At 42.3% G+C, this 26068-nt stretch overlaps 1 protein-coding gene across 4 annotated transcripts; it reads right to left on the bottom strand.

Annotated features, from left to right (window-relative positions):
- Positions 1–33: 33 nt before the first annotated feature.
- Positions 34–26010, bottom strand: LOC113127505 (collagen alpha-1(VIII) chain-like). Of its 4 annotated transcripts, XM_026302179.2 has the most exons (10): positions 25892–26010; positions 25495–25635; positions 25207–25251; positions 24919–25027; positions 20199–20289; positions 13446–13520; positions 11652–11800; positions 5161–5253; positions 3210–3471; positions 34–3046 (listed from the first exon to the last, which is right to left on the bottom strand). In XM_026302179.2, the coding sequence occupies exons 9-10, from the start codon at positions 3466–3468 to the stop codon at positions 1092–1094; spliced, it is 2214 nt and encodes a 737-aa protein (XP_026157964.1). In that variant the 5' UTR covers positions 3469–3471; positions 5161–5253; positions 11652–11800; positions 13446–13520; positions 20199–20289; positions 24919–25027; positions 25207–25251; positions 25495–25635; positions 25892–26010; the 3' UTR covers positions 34–1091. The 4 variants fall into 4 exon arrangements, with proteins under 4 accessions (XP_026157964.1, XP_026157962.1, XP_026157963.1 ...); XM_026302177.2 differs by lacking the exon at positions 5161–5253; XM_026302178.2 differs by lacking the exons at positions 5161–5253; positions 25892–26010 and having other exon boundaries at positions 25495–25669.
- Positions 26011–26068: the final 58 nt, after the last annotated feature.

Below are 26068 nucleotides of genomic sequence, written 5' to 3'. Positions count from 1 at the left end.
TGCAGCACACGCATTAAAGTGTGACAACGCATATGAAGCTGAGACAAATGTTTTTTATTGCCCCGAACCATAAACAGCAAAATAGATGAGACATATTTAGGCACAGGTAAATTTGCCGGATATACCGGTTTTCCACACTTAAAGTACTTAAAAAAAACGTACACGAGGATTCTTACAAGCTTTTAAGTACAAACAAAAATATACTGACACATATTATTAATGGTGAGCATTCCTCAAAAGGCCTATATTGTGCAATTTCCAATGATTTCCTTCATTTGCTGTCAGAAACAAAGACAAAACAATTCCAATTCTTCAGTAGTCAAACAAATAAATTACAGACAATACTGAAAAAAACCTTTCAAAAAGTCATATTTATTACAAACTACACAAATTTACAACACGTAAGAACATTTTCCAATGACAGTCAATGCAAAGTCTTCTGTTCTGGACTGTGATGAACGTGGACTGAATACTCAACCAAATGCTTCTTGTACTGTCAGATTATTGTGAGACTTTTCCTTATAACATAAAAAAATAATAACTTAACTTCATCATGCGCCCAAAACCAAAACCCAACACTATGTTATGATTATTTAGAGTACAAGCACTGAAACTGATATGTACTTATGTGCCCGGTATATAGTATAGAACTGTAAAGCAAAAAAAAAATACTGAAAAGTGAGTAAAGTCTTACTGTTCCGGGATTTATTCCAGCCGTGTCGTGAACACGGATATAAGGTCTGTGAATGGATATAAGAATCAATATATCACATAAACGTACAACAATTAAGACGGCCTAAATATTCCATAGTATCTTTTAACACTCGCAAAACCCCCACTGCTTCTCACGGTTCATCGTGATATTTATCAAAAGTACGCTGCTTCCTCACCCCCAGCCCCGACAGAACTCCTCCCCTTAAAATTTTACCCGGTCAAACTGCGCTCTGTTCTGGACGACAAGGTCGGACGCCCTATGGGCCGATGACACATCCTTTTTCCTCTCGTCGTAAACCGCCGAGTTTGACCTACGATCGAATTTACAGCCCGAAGTACTGTCATTTGCCATGGCTGTGTCATCGCCGTTGCATTTCTTACATTGGGTACAATAAGTATCCAGAAAATGTAGAATGGACATATTGACCGGCGTAAAGTCCCGCTGCCTGGTCGGACGGCAGCTGTAAGTGCACGCTGTCCCCTCGTCGTAACGGGAGGACCGCGCTTCCCGAAGCCTGATCCAGCGAGCCTTTTTTGTACTCGTCGTAGGTGTACATTACAGGCTCGTTGTTCTTCATCAGTGCCACCCACACGTTACCTCCCTTGCAGTGGACATGGTAAACAAAGTAGTAGATTCCAGGTACGCTACAGGTGAAAATCCCAGTTTGGGGATTGTAGTTTTGGTTGCCGTTGTGCAAGACTTTGTCAAAGATCACGGGAGACCCGACGGGAGGGAACGGATTCGTGAGCTTTGCTGTGAACGCAGGCGTTTCCAGGATGCTTCCGCCGATCTCGCCTCCGTTCTTCGGCTTCTTGTAACCGTGCGTTTGACCGGCGTACGGACCCGTCGCCGGGAGGATCTGTCCGAGTTCGGGAGCGACCGCGGGCGGTCCGGGTGGACCGGGAGGTCCCGGCTGTCCCGGCCGCCCCGGAAGTCCTTGTGGGCCGCTGGGGCCGGGGTTACCTTGAGGACCGACGTGACCCAGGAGTCCCGGCTTTCCTTCTCCGGGGTAGCCGGGTTTACCGGGAAGGCCCGTTTCACCCTTTTGCCCCGGTAGTCCGGGAGGCCCGATCGGTCCCCCCGGGCCCGGAAGCCCTGGTATTCCCTGTGGTCCCTGGTGGCCTGTCTCTCCGGGCTGCCCTCCCTCTCCTCTCGGTCCCGGTAATCCCGCTGCACCGGGGACGCCGGGAAAACCCCTGCTACCGGCTTCTCCTTTAGGCCCAGCGGGCCCTTGGAAACCTCTCGGTCCGGGCGGTCCGCCCTCTCCGGGTCTTCCCGGCTGTCCCGGGACACCTGGAATTCCTAATTCGCCCTTTGTTCCTGGATTTCCTTTTGGGCCCCCGACGCCACCTTCTCCCTTCTGCCCTGGAAAACCGAGACTACCCGGAGGCCCCGTAGGACCGGGCGGCCCAGGCGTACCACTAGGGCCGGTAGGGCCGATGACCCCCGGAAGACCTCCCTGACCTTTATCGCCTTTAGGGCCCGGAAGACCGGGGAGGCCGGCGTGTCCCTTGTGACCCTTGGGTCCTGGAAAACCCGGTTTACCGTAGCCTGGCAAACCCGGACCCCCCGGTAAACCAGGGGGGCCCGGTTCTCCTTTACCTCCCGAGAACCCCGGTCGCCCTTTGAAACCATCTTTTCCCGGTTTTCCGACTCCCGGCAAACCCGGTGATCCCGGTTGGCCTCTTTCGCCGGGTGGCCCTGCCAAACCTTGCTCTCCGTGAGGACCGGGCTTTCCTGGTAATCCCGGTTGTCCGGGGAGACCGTTAAGACCGGGTTTACCGATGCCAGGGACGCCCACCTGTCCGGGTGGACCCGGCGGTCCGCCGGGTCCTTTTAAACCTGGCGAGCCAGGTAAATCGAGCCCTTTGTCTCCCTTGGGGCCCGGAGGACCGGGTAGGCCAGGGATACCTTTTGGGCCAGGCTCTCCTTGAAGACCCGGCCGTCCCGGTAGCCCTTGGCCTCCAGGTTTTGAAATCCCGGGGAGTCCCGGGGGACCCGGGAGCCCTGCCGGCCCGGGAAGTCCGGTCGGTCCTTCGCCGCCTCGAGGACCGAGGTCTCCTTTTGGTCCCGGTAATCCGGGTCCTCCGGGTTTTCCCGGCAATCCCGGTAGGCCGGGTTTTCCAATGCCTGGATAACCTTGAGGACCGGTAGGCCCCGGCTTTCCCGGTATCCCCGGTAATCCCTGTCCTGGGAGTCCGGGGGGACCTTGTGGTCCCGGAGGTCCCGCTGATCCCGGGGGACCCTGAATTCCTTGCGGTCCCTCTCTGATGCCTTCGCCACCAGGAAAAGCGGGAGGTGGGCCTTTAGCCCCTCTGGGAAATGTTTGTCCTAGGAAAAAGAAGAACACATGGTAAATAGCGGTCCGATCGTGATACGATCTGATAAGCGTCCGTCGTGACGTCGAGGTTTACGGGGCTGGTGGGTTTACGTGAATGATCTTACTTTGTCATTTCATTGCTAGAGGAGTGTTCGATTAACTACCTGATCTCACCTTTGCCCTCAGTCAGAGGTCTCTCTTTGCTCATTTGCAAAGGTAGCTGAGGAAACTCTTTTCCATATTGCTGTGGTAGCGGCATCTCGTTCCCCAAAAACTGTTGTTGCGGATACCCTTCGTTGTACTGCGGCAGGGGCTGGTGCTGTTGAGGTGGCTGCTTGTTTCCATAATATGCCCCGCCGTGGGCCCGGTGCAGTAAACACAGCTGGAATGCTGCGATGACTATACAGAAGTCATGGACGGGTAAAGGCACCATTTCCTGCAATTACAATGACAATCGGGGAAATTGTTACATTAATACAAGCAGATTGGCAATTCTACACAAAAGTGTGAAATGCCACATTTTTATTTCCCTGTGAAACCTTTGAAATCCAATTCAAAGCAGCCGAGGCCAACGTGTCCTGTCCTTTGTCATAAATCGCGTCATAACAGTGTGACGGGATCGGGTCTTCGGTTAGTGCTTCTCTGTGTCATTTATTAAACTTTAGAAAGTCAGAGCCACAAAAAACATTATTTTTCTTTTTCTACAGACTGAAAACTGAACTTTGAAACAGTTCACCAAACATCGTCCTTCTGTCACTGCTCGAGGGTCCTGACTATTGGATGAATAACAATTCAAACTGTGCCTACAAGTCATACAAAGTCTACCAATAAAGCCACAAAAATATCTTGTTCCTTATAGACAGATTCCTTAATGTCCATGCTGACTTCAAAAACCGAAAACCTTTAAACCTTTTTAGATCTTTTTTTTCAGACTGAAGACATCTCACTGTAAGCAAAACTTTTTCAAAGTACAGGAAGCTATTTGCGATGTATAGCTCCAGCACCATGGACAGAGCCTGCAGACGGTAAGAAATAACACTTACTATATTTATATTACATGCAGCACTTTTGGGAAACATTTGATATGGGAATTTGGAGTTTTCCTGTTGACGCCACTGCAACAAAGAAAGACCGGTGCATTTTGTGTATGGTGACCTGAGGTGTGACCTGAGGTGTGAGGGACACCCGGTGCAGGCCTAAGGACATGAACTTTTAGCTATATTGTGAGATAATGTCTTTCCCTATGACAATGACTGATAATTAAAACAACACTTTCCCTTTTTTCATAGAGTACATGGTTGCACATACAAAGATGCGGTGTCACGCAAAACTGTGAACTTCATTTCCCGATTGTATATTTGGGAAGACGCCGTTGTGGAGGATTTAACAAAGTACAGTATTACAGTACATCGATACAGTTTAGTTCCTCTGATGACTGTGTTATTCTCTTTCATTTAGTTGCCTACGGTCAGTGCAAAATGACATTTATAGTTCACTAGAGAAAACTTTTTCCCTTTTGCCGTCTCCACCTTCTCTTTTTGAATATTTCACAGTTCGATTCCATGAACACTTTTTGAAAGCGTGAGGATCAGTTTTCCTTTTTATCTTATTGATCAGCACATCTCATGCTAAGGCAGAGTGGAGCTGGAATCTTCACGTGGACAGTACCCAGTATATCACAATGACCTGTGTGATTCATCTGTACATGTAAAGTGATTCCTCTAAGATTTATTTTTAATAGACGGAGCCCAACAGAGATCGGATCATATCGGAGGCCGTGTGCTTTTTCTCTGTTTTCTGTTGAAAATGTGCCGCTTCTGGAAAGGGAGATCATAGCAGCCCTGTTCTCAGCTACAGAAATAACAATCTCTCATAATCTAAACCTTTATAAAAAACTGAAAACATTTCATTAAATCATTCAAACCACAAATATCCTTAATAATCATGACCTTAAATCCAATAAACCATTCATGAGCCTGATATCCACACTAAGATCACTATCCTCCAAAAACATTAATCGCAAAGTTGTCGCTATAACATTTAGATTATTACACTTCTGCAACTGGATCTTGGACTTTGTGAACATCGGTCACCTCCAGCACTACTACAGTGGCGACCTCCTTACCTCTGTATAGCAACAGCTCCAGTACGACAATTTCTACAGAAACAAAGGAGAGGGACTCCACAACAGCATCAGCCCTGAAACCGGTTGTATGTGCTGGATAGAAAACAAACAGCAGCAGCATTAGTTTGGCAGCCAAGTACAGCAAATAGACAGTACTAAGAACGGAACTGATATATTTATATATATATATATATATATATATATATATATATATATGTATATGTATACACCTTCTTATTATAAAGTCTATAAGGAAACCACACCTGCATTAAACTCTCCAAACAAAACAACACAAAGATCAGTATACGTGTATGCCCGAGGCGTGTTCTTCGAGGAACACGGCCCTGCTGCTGTTTTCTCTGTTCTTTCACAGCGATGGACTGAACTTTCATGATCCCTTGTACAGTCATTTTGCATAAAGTTATTGCTGAACCATATTTCTGAAAGAACCAAATATGTGCAGACAGAGAGCTCAACAATCGTAATCTTCTTGACTTCTGCTCCTCAGTACAAAAACAAGTACATCCTATTGTTCACACAACTTTCTTCCTTTTTTTTTTTTGGTGTTTCAACTTGTGCATGAACTCAGCTGATGAAAACCCTTCAGACATCTCCACACCCTGCACTTCATGACAATCCCATGCAACAAAGACCGGTCGTTGGTTCCTCTGAACCTCTTTGCCAACACGCCGACCGCAGCCGGCTCCTCTTGATGAGCCACAAATCTTTTATCGCCTCCAGCTTCGCTTAGAAAATAATCAAATTTCCATTTCTCCTCTGTATTCCTCTCCTGACCGGTTCCAGATGGGGGGACTCAATAAACAAATCGAGAGGAGGAATAGAGCTGTGCTGTTTCTTATGGGTGCCGGTCTTCAATTCTAGCTTTTGGCTATTGTGTTCTATGCTGATTGATGACAGAGGGCAGCTTCGCTTCTCCCACACAGTGCTAAAAAGATATTGTCGTCAAACTATAAAAAGTCACCTCGAAACATGACGAGGCTCACGCGACCTACGTCAACATGACACAGAAAACCAATAAATGCTTACAAATTGCATCTTGTTTGCGATTCCCACTCTCCTCACAAACTACAATCTAGGCTTTGGTTTCTTATTCTCTCTCACATCTTGGCCACGGGACTGTACTGCACAGCCCTACAATTAATGGTTGACCTGATAAATCACCTGAGCTACAGGACAGCAAAAACTCAAGAATAACACAGATGTTGTTCTCTTTTACTGGCTGTATTTTACCAACTGTTTCACCAATCAATGAAAGCAAAGGAATGCAAGGAATGACCAAAAAAAAAAACGTTTTTCCTCATATTTGGAAAATAAGCCCTCTAACAGCAGCACATTTCACATTAGGTGAAATACACCACGGTGCAACAGCTCTGTGGGTGCCCCGTCAAAGACTTCAGACGCACAAATGCAAAGGAATGCGTCGATCGGCTGATAGAAGCAGCCTAGGCCTAAAACAACATCTGGTGAATGCACCCGAGCGTGTGTGCGTGTGTGCGTGTGTGCGTGTGTGTGTGTGTGTGTGTGTGTGTGTGTGTGTGTGTGTGTGTGTGTGTGTGCGTGTGTGTGTGGGTCTGTCCGTGCACATGTGTGAACTGTTACTGTCTATTACCTACCCTTTATAAGAAAAATAAATAAAAAAAAAACACTGCACCTCTACAGTGATTCTTGGACAGCCCCTGGTTCTCACACTCCAAGACTTCGTTATGTCTGAAGGAAAAACTATTGATTTCTTTAAACAATTTTGTTAGAAAAACTATAAGAGAAATACTTGACTGGGTAGCATCCCCGTATCCTATGCAAATATATTCAATAGAGAGGCTTGTGGTTCAACAAAGAAAAGCAAACTCCATTTTAGAACTGCACTTTATCCCATCAATGTAATTGGTCTGTCTTGTTTACTGGTGTTTCCCACAGCCTGGGTGGAGAACTACATGTGCTTCCAATGGCAACAAAAGACCTCATTATTCTGACAAAGACTGTATTAGCTGGCTGATTTAAACACTTTCATACAATCCGATTAATTGCTACCTTTTCTGTAATTTATACTGGATATTGGTTTTGTCTGCAGTCCGCAGAGCGACCGCTCTCTCAATGGTACATTATTCCTCACAAACCACAAACCATATTTTCAGAATATTTTGGACCCGACTCTGTTTTGCTATTCTGAATCGACTGGCCTTTCTGTCTCCGAGCAGGTGATTTATCCCAGTTCGATCATGAAGAAACATTTTCATTTTCCTCCATTCCTGCTTATCTCGATGGCAAGGGAATAACATTAAGTTTTCCCGCTGCGTGCCAAAAAATAAAGTAAAACGTGCACATTTACTCCACCCGCTCCAGTTACTTTCCAATCTATTTTGCACTTTTTCAGCATTCCTTCACACCTGCTCCATCTCTTTGCAGAGCAAAGGCCACAGTGGTCTTTCCAAACATCTACAGCCTGAAGATGAGGGGTCGGCGGACTTAAGAGCGGAATGAAAAGCCTGGTTTTCAGGCGGTAAGACACTTTAAACTAATGTACCAAATGACCACAAAGGGGAGTTGTATCCAGATGAGTTTCAAACTGCCAACCGCAATATACCTCTCTTCTAACCTTTGACACACACACACTTACGTGCATGCACGTAATTGCACCTACGCCTCCCTTCCCATCACATGCGTGCCCACGCATCTGCGCGGTCTGTCCGACGTCTTTACCCGTCTCGTTGACAGATTTTTCCTCTCCTACATTTCTGGGAACCGCAAGTCACCGAATGTCTGGCCACAATTTTCATTTCAGGCAAAGATCGGGAAGAGAATTATTTTCCCATTAGCTCTGAGTTCTGTCAAAACACAGTATCTGATGTCAGTAGACAGCATTTAATGCTTAATACTAAGAACTGCTTTCAGTTTTTACATACTTTTACAGAAGTTCACATGTTCGGAGGACAAGAAAATCTAATGGGAACAAGGATATGAAGAATGTATTTTTGATTCTGAAAATATTTACTCTAAAGAGAGCTTATTTTACATGACATGTTCCGCTATCTCACACAGCAGGAAGGAAAAGCTTGTGAGGCTTCCCAGACTTTTCTAACCTTTTACTTTCAGCAGCACATGAATCCAAGCTTTTGCCACATTTCTTTTTCGCTTTCTCTCATATTTGCACTGACTCTCAGAGGGACACTTCACTAGTGAATGATTATTTTTATAGGCAATAACAACATTCTGCCAATAATAAGATCTGATCACTTACACTATGCTTAAACCTCAGACTCCAGTGGGGAATTCTGCAGTTTGCAGCTGCATAAATATATTTTGTGTGCTACGTAAATCACTCTGTGAGAGGCTGTTTCTGAGCCTTTCCAATGAACAGTGGCAGGAATAAAGTGCTGCCATTTCTCCTTTCTTCAGTGGACGTTTAATGTCTGCACATGCTCGGCTTCTTCTGTTTTCCACTTTCTGGAATTTTATTTGGTTTATGCACAAACAAATCCACCTTGCCGAGTTTTGCAAGATTTGGAATTCTTTTTTCACGATTCCACATTTTCCCCCCGAGTTTTTGTATTTGCACATTTGTTGTGAAGAGTGGGCACTTCCTCCCACACTGACAACAAATCTGATAAAGGCATGACATGCCAGAAAAGCTCTGTCACCAACTAACAACTAACTTCTGCATTTTAAGCACACAGGACAGGAAAGCACTCACTGGTGAAATTTAACAGCTGTCAGCAGTCAGAATTAAATAAGACGACATTCTATTGCAGACGATTATACTTGAATGATGGTTTCCCCAGAGCATTTTTTATTCTAACAACTGTACGTAGTCAGACGGAGATTTTGGTCGTCCGTGTTTGGTTTTTCTTACACGTGTATCCTTTTATTGAAATCGTAACTGACATCATCCAGGGCTTGCGGCAACCTATATGCATCATCTCTCCAGTGACAGTAATGGGATAATGACAACAGTCCTGTGAAGTTTATTACATTACACAGTAAGATGTAGAATATGCCACTCGGAGTAAAAATACGATCCTCCCTCTCCCTACTGTCCAGATGTTTTTGCAGAGAAGTATTTATGAGGGATAATAAGAACTATGACTATGTCTACTTAGAAGTTTTGATAACAGATACTTTGCAATAAATCTGCAGAATTTAAAGTTGTAATGTCAGAGGGCTGGTTTTAAACTACAATAGATCAACAACACAGATCACTATTACAGCTAATGTAAGAGATGAACTGCAGGTTTGTGATCATCAAAAGTGCCATGATATTAATGTCATATTTGGAGTCATCTGCGTTACTCTGCACGGTAGCAGGAGAACACTTGAACGCATGGCCTCAAATCACAGACGCTACAGCTGCGGGATAAAGACGGACGTTCCCTCTGAGCCACATAAACCCCGTCCGGTATGTGAAAACCGTGAGTGAGACAGAGAAAATGCCATCGAGAGACGATGACAGAGTAACAAATACGCCGCATAAAGACACGGCTGATGACAGGCATCCAATTCACTCTTTGACACAGGTTTGGCTTCAACGACAACAAAAGCAGAGCACAACAGCATTTATGAGAGTCGTTCACACCCTTTCCCTCAGCATTCAGCTCCTTCTGTGATCATCTTTCACTTTAAACCCTAAAACAAAGAGCTCTATTTCATACTGTAAATGAATTTTGCTTCCTCAATCTTTCCCTAAAGTGTTTAATCCAATAAATGTTACATATAACCCTTCAGCAATATGTTTAGTCACTTTCTTGCTTAACATGGTGAGTCTCATTTCTTATTGAGACTGGCAAAAGCCCCCTCTTGGTGAAAACAGCAACATACTCATCACCTGCTGGCAGAGTAACTCCAAATGCACCACCTGTGGCATGTGGTTTCCCCAGGAATGGACCGCTACATACGTGTAACACAACTGAAGCAGCTCATTCGTACGGCAGCATTTTGTGACAACAACTGGGAGTGGCTAAGCCTTTAGGGGGCCAAAATCCGACCAGGCCCAGGCCCAAACATGAATGACTTCAAAAAAACGATACAACTGTCCATACTTGGGGGCAGCATTGGTTCAAATACATTCATCCCCTGACACAAAGCTAGAACTCTTCAGTTAACTGTAAAGCCAAAATGTTACCCACATTATAATTGAAATTGTCTCACTTTTCTATTAAGTACTTCTATGATAAACAAACCAGCCCCCCCCCCCCCAAAAAAAACCCAAAATGTAATGTCATGTAGGCATAACATGATGCCACTACCAATAAATAGTCCATCTTTTTTTTCTCCAACACAAGTAGATACACATCAAGCCAGGGATCCTGAACCTCTACATTCTTTCACAGTTATGTGATCTCCCTGATGAAAAAATCCATAACTACAGTTTGCTGCTACAAATGACATATGGTAACACATGTAAAACGCAGTTTCCCATAATTAAGAATTTTCTCTGAAAAAGAAAAAACACTTTAGACAGAAAGAGCCAAAAGTTACAAAGTGCTGCAAGTTTTTCCTCAGTTCCATAAAAACCTATGCTTGTTATCTACAATGACTTTTTCACATCTTTTGTTTGTACCGACGTGAATTTGCTTTTATGCTTTTGCAAAAGAATTTTTCCTACGCAAGTGCCAGCGATTTAATTGCTTTCAGCAGGAAAGGGTGCTGAACAAACAATAGATTGACATACATTTCACTTTTTGAGAGAAAGGGATTCCTAACAAGTGCCCACTCAGACACTCCGATCAGGTTATGCTGAAAATATGTTTGGCTTGGGCAGAGTGTTGCCATTGAATGATCTCAGTATTAAACCCAATTTACACCTGATTCAGTTTACACTTGATAAATATTAACATCTGCACATTTTAGGTTGAACATAGGTGGAACAATTTGTGAAGCCAAAACGTCACAGAGTCAGTCTAAGCAATATGATTTCAATCTTACTATCTTTATATCTTTAATATAGTTAAAACTACGATAACCTTAACACTGTGTTTTTTGTCTTAAAAACCAAACAAACAAAAACACTTTTCTTCTGCGTTGAAAGACACACAACTACAATTTCTATATGTCAGGACCTTCTATTAACTGCTGCTAGATGGTGTCAAAAAGCTGCACCCTGCATTTATTTTAACAAGCTTAAGCTGAGGTTATTCTTTCCAGGTGGCTCTTTTGGATTTTCCATCAGATGTTATCTGCAGACATTTCTGTCTGCTGCGGCTTCACAGCATGTGATCTGTGAAGTGCTATGTCTTATGAAACGCAAAAGGACAAAAACATACGGTGGAGAAAGTGCTTTTTTTTTTTTTTTTTTTTAAATTGCCTCTGTATTTACATCTAAATCTGTAAATGGTGTGCCATACACAAGTTACATTAAAAAAAAAAAAAAACAAACTCAAACTATAAGTCATGCTGTCTGCTGCAAAACAGTCACTTAGCAGCCATGCCACCTAATGCATCATCAAATCCTGCTGTCTCAGTGGTGATGCATCACTTACCTATGTGTTTGTGCTGCTGCTCCAAGTTGAAAGTAGCACAGAGCTTTGAGGAGTTTGGTATGGACGCTGAACGGCAGCCCTGGTGAGGGTTTGGCTTTTATCTGCAGGTGGGTGGAGTTGCATGAGCTGAGTGAGGAAAACCACTGGATCTGTACATGTATGTGAGAGAGGGAGGGAGGGAGGAAAACAGAAAAAGAATAACATGATCAGTGTAAGAGGGTTAGCTAACCCCAGCCACCACTGGAGCTATATGTTTGAAGCATTAGAAACAAACCGGGGAAAAGAGGAAACCCAGCCACGCAACCGTATAACACGAAGGGGAAAGATTCTCGTTTGACTTGGACCTCTCAGTGCATTCTTTGCATGCATAAAGATTTAAGGGCAGGGTCTTAGTTTGGTTAACCAATGCTAACTGAGGTCACAATCTAGCTGAGAAGAGAGGTTCTCGTGACTACTGCAGCACACACACAGTAGTTGACAAAACAATCTAAACCACAAGTCCGTTCACAAGTTCAGTTTGTTCACATTTGCATTTTCTGAGGAATTTTAAATAAAGATAGAGATATGAGAATTACAACTACATGTACTCATACATGCAGCACAGTTTGAGACTCTTCCCCGGAGCTTTTGGTGTAAAAGGCAGAAATATTTTGCTTTTGCCCAATTTCTACTCTTTCCTGAAGAAACATGGCAGAGGGGCGATCCCTTTGAACAGCTGGTTCATATTTGAGGAATTATTTCTTATGTTTTTGTTTGTGTTGTTATTTTAATTCTTTGACATGTTCTCTCCATGCAGGAACTGTTTGCAGAGAAAACATTTTGATTTGCTCCTTCTGACCGACACTGTCAGCTTCTTGGTGCTAAATTCCACTGTGCTCATTTGAGCTTATTAAAGTAATCTGCTCTGCAAATACCCATGACTTCACTCACTCAGTTGCACAAGATCCCATCAGCAACCTGAAAACCTCACTATTCTTTCTAATGGTATAACCTTTTTTTCGATGTTCGCCTTTCTAAGTCCAGAGAGCAGAAATCTGTTTTCCCAGCATTCACCAGACAGTATGAGGAGCTGCACGGAAAGACTGACCTCATGTCTGAGTGCCTGCGTCTTGCTCATTTAGTTATTAAACTGCCCCCTATATCACAAGGCTGAGTCACTGCAGCAACTTGAAAATAGCAGACAACCTTGGCAACGACTCTGGTCCCCCCTGGTTCTTGTTCTCCAGTCAGCTCGCTTTCATCTTGGGATTGGCCGCTTGCAGTAATTCTAACAGGTGGATGCTCTGTTAAAATGGCCTTTGTTTGGGTTTGTGTGTTGTATGTAGTCCAGGTTCCTTGCAATGTTTCTGTGAAAACCGTGAAGCCAGATGACTGACTGAGAGTCCAACTGGACATCTGTACTGAACTTGGCACTTTCCATGACTTGTCAAAACAACTCCGACTTTTTCCTAAAGCTGCAGCAGGTACAAATGGCTTCCGTGTGACGGACGGAAATGCGATTAGTCCGATGACTGTAAATATAATTTGCTGGTGGGCGCAGATTTCCTCTAACGTTTGGCTAAAATTGGACAGACTAAAGCCAGCACCAGACCCAAATGAAGTCGACCTTGGAAGGAAAACATGTCACAGTGATTCCTTTTCCTTTTCCTTTTCCTGCTCTCCTTGCTCTTATGTGATCACTGAACAGTAAGGTCACACGTTACTGGTGTCAACGCTCGCCACTTTTGTCACTCTACAAACCGTGACCTTTTAAAGAGCAGTGCACCGATGAAACCAAGTCAAAAGTCCACTTACTAGCTGTTATTGCAGCATTCGTGGTATCTCGACAGCTTTCCGAGGTCTTTGGCGAGCCGGTCCCACAGCTGAAATCTCAAAAGAAAACAAAAAGTTCAGGTTATTCTGCCAGACCGTCATCAGCTAAATGCTCTTCAGGCTAATTGTAGAATGTGAAACTAAAATAAAGTCATGTTAAAACAGGAAAGACAATAAATCACAATATTTTTTGGAAATGTTATGTAAACCCTGTAAAAACCAGTGTATTCATCAGCCACATCATATAAATCAGGAGAAAACCTTCAACGGCTGCAGGTTAAAAACACGGCTATATTAAGAAGAAAATGAAAATGTGTAAATAAGGAAAGAAAAACTGACAGGAAACACAATAAGAAGACAGATCTCGGCAGTCTTATCTGGCTTCAGCTCTGTCACCGCTGAGTCGAGCTCTTTGCTTCTGTTCAGATCGCCTGACTTTTTTCCATTTAGCAACCCCATAGCTGCCAATTTTGGCGCTCAACGGGACCAGTCTATTAGCACAACTCATAAAATCACTTAACGATTCAGAAAAATGCAGACGTTCCTTTTTCTCCAGTGCAGCTCTTGGTTTTCTGGTGCTCAGGAAATAACTCAGCTTTTAGGAGCTCGAATAGGAAAATAAAATCAGATGTGAAAAATGTTAGCTACTTCTGTTCTGAGGGACTGTGGCTAAAATTTGGGCACTGGACCTTCATCACAGATGACTGAAAAAGTTAGCCAATTCAAGAATGAGCCACATAATGATCTCTTGTGTTCTCCGTGCTCAAGAACTTCCATTTTCTCTGCCTTTTCATTAGCATTAAGTTATGTTCAATATACTAAACATAAAAGAGCTGTATCACTGTTGTAGGATTGCGTTGATTGTACTGTGTATGATTGAATTGTACTTGGGACCCATTCACATACATAATCCTTCACATACCAATGGAGCATGTTCAGATCCAAAGGACACTAGCAACTTTTGTGGAACTACTTAACATAACTACATTAAGTAAATACAACATTTCGTGTGGTAAAAACACATTTTTTTAAAAAGTTCCAACACAAAACAATTTTATCCATGTGTCATTTTTTACACTCAACCCATTTTTGTAGCTACAAGCAGTAATCAGTAAATGGCTAACAGAGCTCTCTTATTTTGGATCTGCTTTTTGTCCTTTGTAGAGTGCATGTCAGAGCTTTTACATCCAAGACACATATTAACAGATGCAGCTCCTGATTGTAGTTACGTTATGTCGTTACCTGAGATGACGCTAAATTACTACTTTGAAGTCATTTTCAAGTTTCCAAAGAGGTTATGTTATTCACAGAAACATTCTGTGTCACATGAAAAGTGTCTGTTACTAACTTTGTGTGTTGTTTGCTGCTGAGCAGGTAGCGTGCAGTCGGTTTTAGACTTTTTGTAAAGTTACAGGCCATAAACCAAAAACAATGAGATTAAATGCACAAATGCTCTGTGGGGCTGAGTGGAATTAAAGAATCATTGTGTAATTCTCTTTGGGTTTATCAGTACGAGTTGTTCAACATTATGCAGTAATTTGATAAATTTAAAACACCTGAAGTTCTAGTTTTCAAAATAAAATACATCAAAACCTTGCCTTCTCCCAGTCTTTTCTACAGCGAGTACTTTGTCATAATATGAAAAGCACAGGCGTTTCTAATGACATCACTACTCTCTGCTTATTGCCACAAATTGTGCTTTTTCTTATCTCTGTCAGGTCACAGCAGATGACAGCGATTAAAACAATTTTCTAATGAGTCTACATGCAAAACTAAGACTGACCTCACTCACAACAAATACAGAGATCCCACTATCAGAATGGAAATGTTTCATTCATAGATGGGCTTCAAGCAATTCTGTTTTGAATTAACAGCCTCTCCAACTGAAAGTCCCAAGACTTCAGAGACAGTGTCACAGCTGTCGTACTGTCCTCAGAAAAATGTGTGTAATCACATCAGTGCTTGTAATATTTAAATTTCTTTCTTGGAGCTTAGGTTGGTCTTCTGGCACAAAAACCTAGTGCATTTTTGTCAGTATGATTCAAGTTTCATTGCTCTGTGTGCAGACAGACATATCATTGATCATCCCTGACCTTGTTTGAATCACAGCAGGGGAAGAATATTCATAGAGCAGATCTAAAAGAAGAAAAGGCAGATTGCAGAGTTGATCCTAACCAGAAGATGATGATGTGGCTGCATGAGACTAATATAATGAGAAATAGTATCACTGAAGCTCTGCCGTGCTGTATTGTCAGGTTTTTGAGAAAATAACACCTCGCTAACACCGAACCAATACTTTTAAACATTTACTCAGAAAGTTAAATATTATCATTGACATCTCACCATGACTGAGGCTTCACTCTAGCATGGCGGCCGTGCCACTTAGCGCTGGAGGACTGTCAGAATACTGTTTATTCCTTTGGTCACTGTGTGCTTTTCTTCTGTGGTGTCAGACCAATTACACAAAACGCCAAATGCACCAGATCCAAGTGATATCACAGGGAAAGGATCATTAGTTGCCGGCCGCCATTTACTGTGTTCATGAAGTCTGCAGTGAAGTCAGAGATGTTGGGGTTATATGAGGGCAAACCACCTCTACTCTGGGCCATAAGTCTTCATAAACCTGCTCTCTTGCTTTGTCTGCACTGGAAGGATGTTTTCCTTGGCCTGACGCATGCCTCTAGGTTCGGCCGACCACGAATAATTAATACTTCTACACCGATGTGCTGGCTGATGTAACAGGCTAGATTAGCTTTGGTTCTGGGAATATTGCAAATATAATTTTACATACTCTGTATCACTATTAGATATGATCATTCTGGGATGTAAAATGTTTCCATATGTGTTGTTATTAATTTGTATTGGAACACCCCAATGTGATTCTACATTTCCCAGAATACAGCCTGGACAAAGACAGGATTTCTTTAAAAACGGACACACAATGTAACCATCCTGTTAACAGTGCATCCATGATGGTCACTTAAAAGACAACATTGTCTCGCAGCTACAGGGCATCATATTCTGGATTATTAATGCTACCAGAAAGAGAACGACACACATGACACTGCTGCATACTGCTGCTAAAATCTGTATGTCATCACATCAAAAGCTGAAAGTGTTTCATTCTGGTTTCAGGTATTTGCAACTGGACCGATTATGGTTAGAAATAAACATAAAAATACACTGTTCAACTATAAAATAGGTGAAAGAAACCAAACTTTGTGTAAAAACACGTAAATATTCTGGAAGGGTTCTGTTTTTTTCTGTATTACTGTCCACATTTCTGTACTGTAATAATGACTTAAATAGCAACTAAACAACCAAAACTGAATCTTGACAACCTGATGAGACACTTCTCAGATTCAACAAAACTCCTCCAGAGCCACACACAACATTGTACAAGGTAAAAACCCTGTTTTGACAGGCTGAGCAGTACTCAAGACTTCATAGAAAGTACCCAGTTCATTGAGCCGTCTCTAACAGTCTCCATCAATCGAGCTATTGTATGCAGTTTTATGGCCACATGCCCCTGTGTTTCTGGGCAGGAGTGTAATGAGTACTTTCAAAAGGATTTCATTGTGAATATGATCCACAATTGTTTACTTTTTTTTTTTTTTACTTAAGCGGAAGGGCTGCAGCCTTTCAGTCAGCAACTCCTAATTCCTGCCTGGCAGCTTCATGATGCTTTTACATCGCCTCACAAAAATGCATGCACACAAACACACACCTAAACATACCCTGCCGGCCAAAATCCTTTATAAATAAACCTGATTGTACTAGGCGGTAATTTAATTGAAGTACTGGAATCATGTGTCACTCTCAGTATTACTCCACTGCAGTACTATAATACCAAAAAAAGTAAACCAACCATCAGCAGTACAACACTAGCATTGGATGGCCAAACAACAGAAGCAACTGTGTCAGCAGCAGCCACCGCAACCACAGCAACAACTACATCTACAGCAACAACCACATCTACAACTACAGCTACAGCAACAACCACAGCTACAGCAGCAACCACATCTACAACAACCACAACAACAACCACATCTACAGCAACAACCACAGCTACAGCAACAACCACAGCTACAGCAGCAACCACATCTACAACAACCACAACAACAACCACATCTACAACAACCACAACAACAACCACATCTACAGCAACAACCACAGCTACAGCAGCAGCAACCACAGCAACAACCACATCTGTAACTACAGCAGCAACCACATCTACAACAACCACAACCACAGCAACAACTACATCTACAGCAGCAACAACCACATCTACAACAACCACAACCACAGCAACAACTACAGCTACAGCAGCAACAACCACAGCAACAACCACAGCTACAGCAGCAACCACATCTACAACAACCACAACCACATCTACAGCAACAACTACAGCTACAGAAGCAGCAACCACAGCAGCAACCACAACCACAGCAACAACCACAGCTACAGCAGCAACCACATCTACAACAACCACAGCAACAACCACAACCACAGCAGCAACCACATCTACAACAACCACAGCAACAACCACAGCTACAGCAGCAACCACATCTACAGCAACAACTACAGCTACAGCAACCACAACCACAGCAACAACCACAGCTACAGCAGCAACCACATCTACAACAACCACATCTACAGCAACAACTACAGCAGCAGCAACCACAACCACAGCAGCAACCACAGCAACAGCCACAACCACAGCAGCAACCACAGCAACAGCAACAACCACATCTACAGCAGCAGCAACCACAACCACAACAACAACCACAGCAACAGCAACAACCACATCTACAGCAACAACCACAACCGCAGCAACAACCACATCTACAGCAACAACTACAGCTACAGCAGCAGCAACCACAACTGCAACCGCAAAGACAACTACAGCAACAACCACACCCACAGCAGCAACCATGGCAGCAGTGATGGTAGGGTCTGATTGGTGAACTGCAAAATGGAGCCTTTTTGTTGTGTTTTACCAGGTGCAGAAACAAAACAGCTTTGTGGACTTTTTCTTTCATACTGATGTTAGAACTCTCCATTTTTCCAGATTTCATCTACATTATGTGACCTGACTTGGACTACATGACTGAGTCCAGTCTGTTGGCCTTGAATATGAGATCATTCTGTGTCCATTAAGATTACTGTGCATCTACCACAGAATACCACAGCTTTAGGAGAAACTCCCTCTCCAGTGTTTTATTTATTTAGCTCCAAGTTTGAGCCAAATGCTTTGGTTTGCAATTCATCAGTCTACTGCCCTTGAAACAAGGGCCAGGTATGCCAGAATGAACTGGAAATCCCCGGTGTTTGACGGTGGGTAGCAAATTAATCAATTGTAGGTGGTTCCAAAAAGGAGCTTATTCACTGCTTAAAAAGCTGCTGAGTCACTGTCTGTTCATCTGGTCTGCAGTCTGGGCCCACTGAGTTCAGCGTGTTTGTTTGAGTTGGTCCTTTGAGCTCAAAGTGAGGCACGACTGTGGACTTCTACGGTCTATAGAAAAGAAACATGAATAAAATACAACTACTGCAAACTACTTTACTGTCAATCAGCTAATCATTCATCTGTCAACAATCTATTTTTACACAGAGAAAATGTCAACAGGTAATGGCAGCTGTCTGACATTTAGATTAAAGTACGAATACTACGGCTTGAAGAAATGAACAATGTGCCAAAGGCTGTCAAAAGTGTCCAGACTAATGATTCATTTTCTTTTATAGGTCATGCTTTGGGGATTGGGTGAAAATTTACTGCCACCTACTCCAGGGTTAATTTACGACACATTTTACATGCTTTACCAGATGAAGAGCACCGCACCACGGCTATTTTGCTTCTATGTTGGGGAACAGTTGAAAGTATCACAGAATCCTTTCGTGTGTTTTCAGGAACATTTGTCAAGGGAGGGAACGTGATGCTGAACAGAAATACTTTGTTCATGTGACTGAGGCAAAAAAACCTGAACTCCTTCCCGCTTGTGTCGGACAAAACCGCAAAGTCCTGTTTTATTTCTGCACTTGGCAAAATATTTGCATTAATATTTTCAAAACAGGCTCACTTTTATAACTCGCCAAAAAGGCCGGGATGCTGCATTCACAAGCATCAGATTCTTACTGGTTCACACATAAACACCAATTTTTATCCAAAATGCCTCAAACACCAGTAAGACAAAGAGGCTGCAGCGGTGCAACCAAATCCACTGTGCAACATAAAACACAGATGCAATCACAATAATTATTTCATGCATGTGTGTTTTTGTGCACATCCAGACAAAGCACCACTGGTCCAACTTCTGCTGCTTCAGGCAGTGCAAACAATTCCCAGCATTCCTCTAAGGACCTGAGTAAACTCACCCTGGTTCTCATTTTGCCACAAAGGCTGAGACCCTGATGCCTGAGAGTTCGGTGGTGGAATGGCCTCCAAGCAACAAGCCGCAGGGACGTGTCCGAATTAGTTTGAGTCTGTTTTCTATTACAACCTGACTGGCCACATGTCAACCCTTATGCTCAGCTAGGGGAAAATTAACTCCTAAACCTTTCATTGCTGCCGACACAAGTACTAATGTTTCGCCCTATTTTTATATTTCATGTGAATACATGTATTACTTGTATTTTTACTTAAACTACTTTATTACTTTCTGTTGGGATAATTTTACAGATCTCGAGATCCTGTGGCCAACTCAGTGCTACAGTGTTGTTGTATTAATCTCAACTTACCTGTTGCCATATTGATGGAGAGAAGACTCTGGCAGCACCACAGTTTGTTAGAAAAGCAGATGTCATTTTAGACACAAGGACAGAGATGAGGCTGTAAAGTGTGAGAGAGACAGAGTCAAAACAGAGACATTATAATAATAACAACATAGCCAGACCAGAAAAGACAAATTAAAAGCAGAAGTCCTCAGTTGTTCTTCGCAGTGGGTCTGCACCTCCTCAGCAGCTTGGCTCTAGACCCTGTTTGTCCAGCCGGGACAGACTGAGTGCTCTCTCTCTTCGATTGCCAGAAGGACACATTTTTATTGCTCAAGTCTAGTCGCATAAAGGGAGATTACAATCAGACTGTGCTGATGGAAAAATCGCTAACCCAGAATCCATGATCATGCTTTGTGGAAACGGATACCTAGCTTAAAAAAAAAAAAAAAAAAAAAAAAAAATCACAGGTTTGTCTGCATGTCTTTGGAGAATGGATTTTGTATCCAGCAAAGTTCCCAGACTGCCTCTTGAACCCTCAATACAATGTAATATCTGCTTGGGACCCAGATAAGTCATTTTTTGTGATTGATGACATCTGATGTAAAGTATTGTTATTACTAATAACTAAGAATACATCTGTACAAAGAGAGAGGAGGCCACATGCCAGTTTTATTACAAGCCTGAAATTTACTTGTGTCCCCCTTCAGTAAATGTTACAGTTCAGTACCTGCAAAGTACAAAAGCATTGACATCTATACAGTCGATGACTTCTGAGATGGAATGGATGAAATCTAATGGAACGCATCTGCACAGATTCAAGTACACCCCTGTGTTTAAGAATTCATGCTCAACTGATTGAAAAGAGCCTCAGTCTGTTACATGAGCTACAGCAGGCACAGACTAATTGACTACAGGCGTGTGTGGAGGCAACTTTCCTGCTTTTGGGGGCTACTGGTATTTATAGCACTTTTCACATGAGCTGTTCAAAAAACACGTTGGCCTGTTGTGGATATCTTAATGTGCCTGGTTCAGACCACCGAAGGCGATGGCATTTCATTGCCCACAATCTATTCATTTAATGGATTTACAGACGTAGCCCAGTAAACTCTCATACCTGCACAGTACATATGTGACCACAGCCAACAGCTAGACAGCACGTCTCGATCTAAAGGGAACGATCAGCCTAGGACCATCTCTACCGTCACGCCGATTAACACGCCAACCATCCGTCCAGATCTATACTGCTTATTCCAAACCACTGTCAGGACCTAAAGCACAGCTGCCTGTTGAAAATACAAAGCTTCATTTATACCATACACCCTGAAATGTACATTACTTTCACACAGATTTTAGAACTTGATTGGATAAATCTTGGGTGAATGTTTTCTTTAATGTGATAGCACTCCCCTTTTTACCCATGTCAGAAGTTACTCAGTGTGAGTGAATTCCTGCCTGACAAAAGTGTTTGGGGCTGGAAGAATGTTCTCCTCACATGTTGGCTAACCATAAATTGGCTGTGTATATGCAGGCATTGTCCAAATGTTTAGTCTAATGCATTTTATTTCTCATTTTGGTTTTTCAAACACCCTTCCTTCCTGTCCTCTCCTTTCCTGGTGGAGTCCATGCTGTGGAGCAAAACAAGTCACTTCAGTGTTTTCAACAAATTTATCATTGACTTAATAAGTTGCTTTTTTTGCACCTTCCCATTTAACATAGTTAGTTTCAACTCTTACCAATGTCCTTCCACTGCTATCAAGTTATTTAGAGACTTTTCAGTTCTAATATTTAAACCATTTTTTGTATCTGTGGTCAACTCTGCCATTAATAAAACGCATTAAAGCGATTGAAGAGGGTCGTCTGGTGAAGTACTTTCTTGTTTGGGATTTTAGTGCAACTGGGAAAAGATCTGAGCAGCAAGTTTCACACTTTGCTCCCACACTGAGACTTGGATGAATTCACTGAGCAGAAATGTGTTCCTGCCTTCGCTAAACTTGGCACGGCCACTCGTATATGTGTTACAGGCCTCGCCTCCTCTGGTCTCAGCCCTCGCTCTCACTAATATATTTTTACAGGGTTTTGATTTCAGTGTCCAAGCTAAATAGAGATGCGTTACAGGGGAGGACAGATGGTCCAGGACGGCACGAAAAGACTCTGAAACTAAATAACTAAACCAAAAGACTTTCTGTTGGTGGATGGTACTCTTTACCCTTCACACTAGTGTTTTAACAGATGTTAGTCCTCTACTGAATGAATTATACTTCCCTCTTTTGTTGAAAAATTTGCAACAATTAAGGTATAAACTTAAAAAGTATCCTTCCCCCCTGCCCAACCAACTCAGAAACTCTATATATTTTTTCTTCATAACAGTGGCGTGCCAAGAACCAACACAAATATAATTTCTGATGAGCACACATTAGGTGAAACCAAGCCTTTTCATCCATCCACCCATCCATTTTCTATACCCGCTTGATCCTTTTCATTCTTTATATAATAAAGCTAAATCTGTGTGGGTAAAGCATGACATGTACAGCATACTATATGTGTGGCTACAGGCTACTTGTTGTCTCCTGGTTCCTATGCCCATGCTATTCAGTATGTACATCAAGTCTAGCACATATGGGAGACATACACATATATTGTGCTTTATACTCCACCATATGTTAAAACGTCAGCTAAAAGCAGCAAACTGAATATTACAAACTACTTTATATATCAGTACATACATTTGTTTCAGTTAGTCCACTGTTTACCTTGATATTTTAGAAGAACTTGTTTTGAATGTCAACATCCTAATTTGTTATTGAACTATAGCTGTCAAATAATCACAGTCCAATATGGAAGTATAGTGCAATATCTCCCTGACATAACGTATGAAAAAAAATGCTTCACTACAAGCAACATGCATTCTAAAGCACAGAATAAATATCTTTATATTATTCTTTTTTTTTTAGGTTATTTCAATTTTAAAATGTTAAAAGGTTACATTTCTGTTATCATCTATCAACACGTGTCACATGTGCCTCTTATTTGTAAGGTTGTTCTAACAGGAAAACCCAGCATTGCTCCCTGTTCACCTCCTGTTTGATTAATTAAAACCATCCATCCATCCTTTGCACTGCCCCCCAGTGGTGGCTTACACTCACAGCTGCCATGCAAAAAAGTATAATTACAAAATTCTGTATAACATGCTGCACTGAGCTTATTTTAATACAATGTAATATCATGCAGCAGCTCCTGTGTATGCAGACTTTGTATAGAAACATATGGGGTGGCCTATTTACACGTGCATAAAGACGGAGTGATGTTTACCTATCCACAAGGTGAAAGATTTGAGTAAGTCTAATTCTAATCCATGGCCCACAGTTCCATGGGTGAGGATCCTGGCTGTCGGCATGGACTCCATCTGTAAACACGATCTGATTTCTAAAACTGACGTATTTGAGGTAACATTGCCATGCTTCGATTCTGAAAAGCCGTTCAGGGTTACAGGCTTGGCAAATGTGAGCAGAGAAACTCTGAGCCACAAAGAAGAAAAGAGAGATAATAAAAAATGTGGGAATAATAACAAAAACGACTAACATGCTGTAGCCAAAACTAAACTCATTCTCAGGAAAGACTCACTGCTCACCATCAAGATTTTTGAGAGGACAACTAAATGTGTTGATTTTAAACTTGATAGCTGGATCTGAATCTATGATTTCTGCCTTGTGCTTGTATTACTTTGGTCTTGGCTAGGTCAGTGTGCTCGGCTATCATGCAGATAGCTCACCATTCAGGGATACGTGCATGAGAAAAAGAGAGATCCCTCATCAGGCTGTGTGGCTTACAGTCAGACTGAAAATGAACCTCTCAGGGTGAAAGAAAAGTCAAGGATCAAGAATGAAGGTGGAAAGTTAAGAGTGCTAGCTGCTAAGACAGCGGTGACTGTGGTTGTCGAGACCGCAGCCGCTTGTGAAGCGAATCCTGGCAGACGGACAAATCTGTCCATCCGGTCAAACTATATTTGTAACTTCATAAGGTGCTTTGAAACATTTCAACCGTTTGCACAATTTTTCCCAATTTCAGACCGATAGTAAATGTGTAAGACAATGTCTTTGTCCCTGCTCTGTATGGCTGATTGGGAGTTAATGTAAGATTAACACTGTTACACCTATAGTGCTGCTTAGCTGTCCAAAAATTACTATAAGGAAATGATAGCTCTCATGTGATTAGGGTTTAGTTTGAATATTGCTTAAACTCACATGATCATAATATTCTCTGCATCACCGCAGACCGATTTATTATTCGATTTTCACCCAATTTGTAAAAATGAGTATGACGGAAGTGAGTTCCTTTCTAACCACCACATCATATTTAATTTGGGCTTCGGGCCCCTGTGCTGACAAGTATTCATTGTTCTGAGGTGTCCTTGAAACTACATTGCATCTCTAGTCAGAGATGATGCTGCCATTACTAGGGAAATATCATCATGCATATGGGAGCACAAGTGAAACTTTCAGACAAAACAGAAGCCTCACAGCAGAGGAGCCAACAGAGTCAGACAAAGCAGCCAGAGGGCCTCAAACAAGTCACAAAGCAAGAACCAGATTCACATGAGCCTGTGGAAGCAGTGAGGGGGAAAAGAAAGCAGACCGCAGCTTCACGGCTGAAAAATCCACTGTCTGTGCGTTTAATCCTTGTTGATTTACTTTGGTTTGTTGTCTTCTACAACTTATCATTACATTTAACAGCTTTTTGTCGTTACCTTCCTCGATGTTTCGCTTGGCTTTTAGTGGCATGTAGTTCTTCTGCGGTATCCTACTTCTTCCAATTTTGCCTTGGGTCTTGGCTTCTTCTTGCATCCTGATCTGCATCTGAAAAGTTTTATAAGCTTCCTGTGAAACCATATTTTTTCCATTACAGTACAGTAAATCCTTAAAAGTCTTCAGTTTCTGGATGCAACATTTTTTCCCCCTCAAGTCACTGTTTTTCCCTGCCCAGCCAAACACCAAAAAGTAAACGGTCATAACATGACATTAAATCAATTTCTCACCTATTGTTCAAGTTCAGATGTCATGTCAGCAAACTGGCTCATCAGCTGAAAGCAGATACAACTGTTAAAATGATTCTACAAGAATCTAACGTAAAACTTGTATCCTCTTTTAACTTTACATTTCCCACAGTTCTGACAATCTTAACACAGTATGCTTGGAAAATATTCAAAAGTCACGTGGAAGTCATGAATGCTTGACGTGTAAATGATCCTTTAAAAAGCAACGCTGATCGTGTTTAGTGACTCCAAAAGTGACAAACAACTTCGTACATGCAAGCTATTCATTACCTGTTAGTCTTCTCTATTCAAGTGATCCTCATCTCATGTTTGGCTGTCTGCATGTCTTCTTTCATCACCATGGTCAGGAAGGACTTTATGTCTCAACCCTGTCGACGCCAAAGTCATCAATGAGCTGTTCACGGGATCCAACTGACAGAAAAACAACAAAAGGATCAGGAGCACTGGGATCTTTTTGATGTGTCGTGAGCTCGTTTGAATTTGTGGATCCAACCTGTTTTGTTTTTTTTTTTTCATCTAAACAGACTGTAAATTATCTCAAAGGATCCATCATCTTCTCATTTATCTTAACATTTATTCCACTATTGACCTTCAAGGGGAAGACAATTTTTTAGAAAAAACATGTTTGAGGTCAAATCAAATGTTAGTAAAAAAAAAAAAAACCTACAACAGCTTCCACACCACCTCCAGGCCTCGGGGAGCTCAGTCAAAATAGCCCATTGCATCAACACTGCCATCTGAGCAAAAACTATAGAAGAATGACTGCAATTAAAGTGCAACTAAAGAAGATAACGAGTAATAATATGAGCTGGAGTTTCTCTTCTTTCATTCGTTAATCAACTCC

Source organism: Mastacembelus armatus, chromosome 2 (genome assembly GCF_900324485.2).
Source record: "Mastacembelus armatus chromosome 2, fMasArm1.2, whole genome shotgun sequence".
Taxonomy (NCBI): Eukaryota; Metazoa; Chordata; class Actinopteri; order Synbranchiformes; family Mastacembelidae; genus Mastacembelus; species Mastacembelus armatus.
The sequence above is the reverse complement of the archived record's forward strand: the minus strand, read 5'-3'. Positions and strand labels throughout refer to the sequence as shown.